This window comes from Acanthisitta chloris, unplaced genomic scaffold (assembly GCF_000695815.1).
Source record: "Acanthisitta chloris isolate BGI_N310 unplaced genomic scaffold, ASM69581v1 scaffold9649, whole genome shotgun sequence".
Lineage (NCBI taxonomy): Eukaryota > Metazoa > Chordata > Aves > Passeriformes > Acanthisittidae > Acanthisitta > Acanthisitta chloris.
This window is the reverse complement of record NW_008693230.1, coordinates 21876-29177: the sequence shown is the minus strand read 5'-3', so window position 1 is coordinate 29177 and position 7302 is coordinate 21876. Positions and strand designations below refer to the sequence as shown.

Here is a 7302-nt window from a genome sequence, read left to right as displayed (position 1 = left end):
ACATATTCTATATGAATCCAGTGAATCACTGAATCTCATTTCTGCTGTAGATACATCTTATTTTGTTTTTTATCCATAGGTCTTCAGTAAACGTTCATGAAAGCTCTTGGCTGTGATCCCCCTTTCACTGCTGCCTTTTTTTGTGTGTGGATATCTGTTTCTGTCTCCCTGTTGCTGCTGTTGACAAGGTGTCTGCTACTGTTCCTCAGCACTGTTGGTGTAAGCAATGCTATGGCCAGAAATGGTTGTGCTGTGCTTTAGTTTTCTTTGCTCACTCCTCACACAGCTGAGAAATATTTAGGCTAAAACAATGACAGCTTGCCTCTGAGAACAATGAAACTGCTGGAGGATTTGCTTGTGCATCTCATCTTGTAAATATGTAATAAAAATGTCTCTTCTCCTTTTGTGTTTTGTCTGTGTGTTTGCTTTTCATAGGAAAAAATGTGTTTTTTTCAAGCTTTATGATATTTCCCACAGCACAACTTGTGTCTGCTACTATCCTGTTAATGTTCTTTTAACACAAATTCCTGTTCATCATTCTGTATTTTTAGGGTTTTCAGTATTATTAGCATTAATATTATTCAGTATTATCATTATTTGTAACATGGATTTCTGTTAGGAATTAAAAAATGAATAGGTGATGTGCCACTTACTACTAAAATTTGTCCATTTTGGGGAACCAGATAAATAATGTACCGGATAAAAAGTGTTTGGCTGCACAGATGAGAGATCAGGGAGGAAGCAAAGATGTTGTAAGCAATTGCATTAGATCTCCTCTACATTAGTACCTATTCAGTCTTACAAAAAACTGCTGATTGAATGATCAACTCACCACATGGAGATTTTTCTGGGGGAATCAGATATTACATCTATTTTCTCCAGTCATACTTCAAGTCCTAGTTCACTGCTAGCAATATCACTATAATTAACCCTAACAATTTGCTTTGGTAACAATTGTAATCCACATAAGAATAAAAAATTACCAGAAAGGAGTGATAAGAAAAGGAGGATCTTCTTTCACAATCAAGAGTGGTGAGAGCTGTTTGGTTTTGTTGCCATGGAAAACAAAAATACTCCCTTAATTCTGCCAGGAATGAATGTCATGGGTGAAGTTGCTTGACACTTCACAGCAGAAAAAAATTACATTTTCCAGTCTAGAATATATAGTGTGGACACATGTATATATCACATATATGTGTGAAGAAAAGTACTGTATGGTGAAAAATGTGTCTGTCTCAAGTGTCTGTCCCAAGTATTTTTTCACTTATCTTTATGAAAAGAAAATAAATTCTGCTAAAAGAAGCTGATCAGCTCTAAAGAAATAAGCTACATGACCTAAGTACCTCAGTTATTTGGTGTTGTTCTGGTGTGATTTGGTGGTATGTCTAGACACAGGGAAATCAGGCAAATTCTTTTTATTTTTTCTAATGAGAATGATTTATGAGGATTTGGTTATGGATTTTGACAGTCTCTGCAGCAATGTTCTTGCCCCCATTAGGAAGTGCTAATATCCCTTCATTTTTCAGCTGCTGCTACATCCAGACTTTGCTTCTCCTCCTGCTGGGGAAGATTTCTTGATTTTTTTCTCATTCAACCCCTGCCTAGACTTTGATCACCCCCAGTCAATATTGAACCCATTTCCACACTACTTCCCATCCTTTCTGTCTCTTTTTTGCTTGAAGCTGTTTGGTATTTTCTGACTCCTTCACCAACACTTGTGGTGTTGTTCATATCAACGTGTTCTTCATGTCTCATAATACCTTTTCACACCTCATTTTTTTCTCCAGCTCTTTCCTAAATCTCCCTTTTCTCTATATCTCTGTATTTCCCTCTCTGCCACATGACATAGGACATGTCATGTGCTCTGAGACCATCTGTGTAATTTGAATAGTGTGCCTCTGGTCACTGAGGCTATGAAACTTGTGACAACTTTTAATTCCAACTTCTTCCACATTTCATGGCAAAGATGTAGCTAGTCTTGCTGGACACCTGGCAAGACACGGTGACTCTACCTGCCAGGCTACTCCCTTTTGCCCTCCACAGCTTCTTGGTATCTCTTATGCTGAAAGATGACACCTCTCAAGAATGAGATAATTAATCATCTACACTGTTCACGCCAGTTCAGCTCATTGATAACTGCAGTGGGTGAAAGCATTTTTGCTGGCAGAGGGAGGGATGCTGCTAGCTCCTGAGACAGAAGCAATGACAAGCAATTGGAGAAACACTCAATGTGTTAACTCCTACCAGCAGAGCTAGGGCAGGACAGGAACATCCTTCAGCATCCCTTTTAACCTGTCTGCTAGGGACCACGTGGGATGTCTGAATACCTTTCAACTCCTTCCCTCTTCATTAATATATAAGTTGCCACTGACTTTTATTTATGCTTATCTTGATTCAGGGCTGGTTTAATAACTGGAGGTGGCTTTTCATGTGTCTTACCCACAAACATCATCTTATCTGTCCTGCAGCATTTCTCAATTCTCATTCACCAGGAAGCATAAAATGCCCAGAGGACCACAAATCTTTCTGGCATGAGTCCTCTTCTCTGGAGAATACCAGAAATTCCAGTCATTTAGAGATAAAGGGCAGCCCAAAACATCAGATCTGTTCTTTCTCAAAGGTATTTAATGCTGAACCTAACCTTTTGGCTCATATTTTGTAGATAGTTGTGGACAGGAATTCCAGACCTAGATCTCTGCTTTTACCATCTGGAAGTGTATCCACCCCAAAAGCCAGAGAAGTGAAAAAAAGTTGCTGCTCTTCTGGAGTGTGTCAGGAAATCCTTCAAAGGTCTCTTTCTGCTTTGTTTTCTCTGGAATCTCCAGAATTCTTTCTGTGAGCTGATATTTCTGTACTCCCATCACTCTCCAATATCAATCAACACAGCCTACTCATGACCTCTCTGCCACTAAATGATGCAGGAAAGCCAAATGGAACAACAGGATCTATTCAACCTTGTTAGGGGCTTGTGGCACTTGCCCCCATTGTGCTGAAGATAGTTGATTTATCCCAGAGAAACGAAAGATTAAGCCAACCTTACTGGGAATTGAATCTGCTCCTCCAGAAAGACCTCTGTGGGGTTTTTGTCTGACACTTTGCAACCTGTATAAACACAGGAAATCTATCACTTCTTTTCTGGCCTTGGTCTAATCAGTGCAAAACCAAATATAAACAGGGTGTTCTTTTGGTTCATAATTGCAGAAGATGTGGTTGGAACCTGTTTCTTCTTAGGTCTCTCTAGATGTTTACTCAATGCACTACAAGAGTAATTGTGATGAGCAAATTGTCAACAAATGAAACAATAAGAAACAGTGCCAAATTCTGATCCTTGAGTCATCCTCACCCGGTAGTGAAAGGCCTTTTCACACTTTTTGTTTGTGTGTGTGGTGTGTGTATTGACCAGGAAAATGGATCAAATCATAAAATTTGAAGGGGTTCTCGAGGACAAAGTTCTTCATAGGCATCACATGACATTGAGATTCAGTTTAGATGTTAGGAACAATGTTTTCCCTGTGAGGGTGTTCAGGCACTGGAATAGATTGCCCAGGGAGGTGGTGGAGTCACCATCCCTGGAAGTGTTGAAGAGGCATCTGGATCTGACACTGGAGGATCTGGTTGAGGGTTTAGTGGTTCCAGCAGAGTGTAATGACTGGACTGGATGATCTTAGACATCTCCTCCAACTTTGATAATTCTATGATTCTATAACATCGTTAAAAATGCAAAATGACCAAACTTCATTATAAAAGGAACTGATTGTTTCCTTGCCCACTTCCACCTCATTGGAAGGTGTTTATTCCAGATCAAGTTCTGGTGAGTTAAGCTTCATCACAAGCCTAATGTTTCCCTTTCCCTTTAAATGGCAAAGAAAGAAAAGTGTAGAGAGTGAAAATCATGTTAAGTTTTCCTCATATCTTACCAGAGGAAATTGGGAACGTACTTGCAAACTCTTCATTTATATACCTCTTCAGTGGAATTTCTCCTGCACCAATATTTTGAGGTTTCCTCCATGTTGTCTTAATCAACACATCCTGGAGGAATCAGGGAAAATGTAAATTTCAATATAAGAGACTTTTCACTGCTAAATAGCTTATCTTACTTCATTCAAGTAGTGCCAAGTCCAACAATAAGCTCTGAAATTGCTCCTTGGTGCTGGTCAGTGCCTTCACCTGGTAGCATACTTACTGGCTGCATACAATCCTCAGCATTTTCCAACCTGTTTCGCTGCCACTTCTGTAGAGGAAATTGAGACTGTCTCTTCAGCTTGCTGTACAATGCACCTCAAGTGCTGGTGAATGACCTGCTGCTGCAGCCCCATGTCTTTTGTGTGTTTTGGAGGCAGAGGAAGGAAAAGCCATGAAGGGCTGATTGCTGCTCTGAGTTCACAAGGTTTAGCTGGGTAGAATTGCTACCAGTACATATAATCACCCACTGTGGGTGGAGATGCTGTGAAGGGTCTTTACAGTGAGGATGCCAAAGCTGATCTCCATGTGTGTATTGCTAGAATGCTTGTATTTCAATTTCTATGTGTTTGGCATTCAACAGAATATGTGTCTCCTCAGCTATAATAGTTTTGAAATTGCAGCAAACTCCAAATCTCATTGTAACACTGAAGGGATATATGCTTCAGTAATATTCCAATTCAGGGCATAGCAAAACAAAAGTACAGATGGGCCTTTTCATGCAGACAACATGCACAGTTTGGATGTTTTCATCTCTGAGGTGAAGGAGGTTAGATTCATTAGCTCTTCTATGAGGGATCTGGAGTGAAAGTGGGTGGCTCATTGCTTTCCCAATTTTCATTACTCATCATTGCAATGTTATGCCCCTTTGACCCTCTTCGAAGAAAAAGGCAGGAGAGAACATCATCTGACTTCAGCACAGTTTATTTTATTTTTAAGACCAGGACATGTTCTGTTTTCCTTCCTGTTTTGTGTACTTCTTATCTTGCAGATTTCATTACTTGCACATGCTTCTTTGTACCCTGTTTGTGTAACCATGACAGAAGCCTCCACTTGTCCTTTAGTGGACACTTACAGTTTTCAAGCATAAACTTAGGCATCTGCTAGAACATTGCTCCTGGTTGTGCTATCAATGGTTTTACAAAGTTGCAAAATACTTAAACATCATTGTCAGCTGTGGTATTTAGTGTAAGTAGATTTGGATTCAACAAAGTAAAATATTAACTACATACTGCTTAATTTGCTTCTAGTTTAGGGGTCTCTGAGTTGGTTACTCCAGCTGGGGAAGGAAAATCTTTGTCATTTCTGTTTTGAGCTCCTTAAAGCTGGAACAGAAGTAAGAAAATGTTTCCAAAGCTCCAGTGCACAGTTCAACTTCTCTGTGACTAACAATATATTCCTCTACTTTGCAGTAGTGCTTCCTAATGTCCTCCTGATCACAGGATCTCTGGTTCTGCTAGTTGCAATAGCAGTCTCAGTTATATTTTATCAGTTCTTCCGAGTTGATATTGTCCTGTTGTACCGGGAGATATTTCGGCCCTACTCAGTCAAGGATGGTGAGTCTAATCATTTGCTTTCTTATGCCTTTAGTTAAGAGAAGACATACATAGCTCTGCTAGTGCTTTATGTTCCCTTGTTTCCTGGGTTCTGTAGTGATGCATTTCATAAAAAAGAGATTCAGTCCTGGTTTTGTAGCTTTTCATTGAAAGTATTTACCATAAACCACTGAATAACAGCAAAAATCTTGCACAGTGCTATTAACTGTACTTGTTATGTGCTTTCTTCAGAAAAGGAACCAACCTGTTGGCTAATGTGTTAAAGGCATGTGTTAGAGCACTGCAGATTTTACAGGCCAAACATACAGACACCAATACTGTGGGAGACATTTTTTGGGAATACATCCCATCCAATTTTATGGGTGGACTTCAGCTCAAGGTTAAGATATCTAAATTTAGTCACATGCAATGAAGGTGCACACATGAAAGTTCCCATTATTGACATGAAACCTGGACACCTGGGGCTGGGTTCAGCTGTCTAACTGTAAGCTGCTAGTGCTGTTGGATCTCTCTTAGGACTTAAGCAAAATCTGATCTCCTCTGCCTAATGACACAACATGTTACATGTTTTTAGGAGACCAAATCCAAAGCCTTATCAATAAAATCATCAGAGCTAACCAGGCATGGGGATCTTGCACCTATGGTCTAAACAAGGGCATCTAGAGTTATTTGGGGTGGCCAAAAATTGGGCTCATAACACAGATCTGCTAGATGTTGCAGACTTTTGGTGCAGGGTCTGGAGAGCAGGCAGGGTGCCATAGGAAGTATCACTAGATGTCTAGGTTTAGGCAACTCAGCTGGGCCACTTTCATTGACATGACAGTAATCTGGATTACTCTAGAAATCACTGACTGCAATGGCCAGCTCTCCACTGCTTGGAGGAGGAGTTTAGACATATAACTTTCATGTAGACACCTAAATTAACAGGTTTTAGGTCTAAATCTGACTCCTAGCACAGATGGAGGAGTCAGATGATGATCTTTGAGGCCTCTTCCAATGCAGCTGATTCTATGATTCTATGTCTGCATGGTAGATATCCACAGCTGTTCCAATTCCTTATCTTCTCTTTAAAGAGGGAAGATGTATGGTTTTCAGGGCAGTTTCCATTTAACTATATTTCATGATGCAATGAATCAGGCTCTGGAAATGGCTATTTCATTGCTATTGTTAGGATGGTTTGAGCAAGAACCTCAGATATCAACAAATGAAGGGATATGATCATCTTCACTGGAAAGACAGAAGTTAAACATTTGGGATTGGAAAAAAATCCTGTAATGGGAAAAGTATTTGAAAGAAATGAAGCAGAGAGGGAAATAAATATTTGACTTTATAGTTGGTTCTGTCTGTAAGGCTACTTCCTGAGTAAAGGAGCTTTTGACTCAGAAGTATATGTTATGGGAATGAAGAGTAATTTCTTTGAGATTCAAGAATTTGAGTATAATATCTTGTCCTGAGAGACAAAGCCTATTAGCAGCCTATTGTATCACTGGAATAACAAATGCTGAACTTCATCTCTATTTCATGCTAATATGCATCAATCAAGTGAAATCTTGCTCCATATATTATTACATTATAGATATATATCCATACACTGGGATTCACCCTCCACAGCACAAAGTTCAGGTTCTCCAAAGTTACAAACATGCAGGATGCAACAATTGAGCAGGAAAAATACCAAATGTACAGTTTCTAATTTCCAAACATGCACCTGATGATATACATTATCCAGATTAGCAGAAACTTCTACTTAGATCTATTTCAAAGACTGATATTTTTATTTCTAGCC

General features: G+C 39.5%; 1 protein-coding gene across 1 annotated transcript in view; it reads left to right on the top strand.

The window, feature by feature from the left end:
- IL1RL1 (interleukin 1 receptor-like 1) overlaps positions 1–7302 on the top strand; it is a 20484-nt gene that overhangs the window by 8782 nt on the left and 4400 nt on the right. Inside the window, exon 8 of the mRNA XM_009083008.1 lies at positions 5373–5516. Within this exon, the coding sequence (XP_009081256.1) occupies positions 5373–5516 (144 nt within the window). The remainder of the gene's footprint in view (positions 1–5372; positions 5517–7302) is intronic.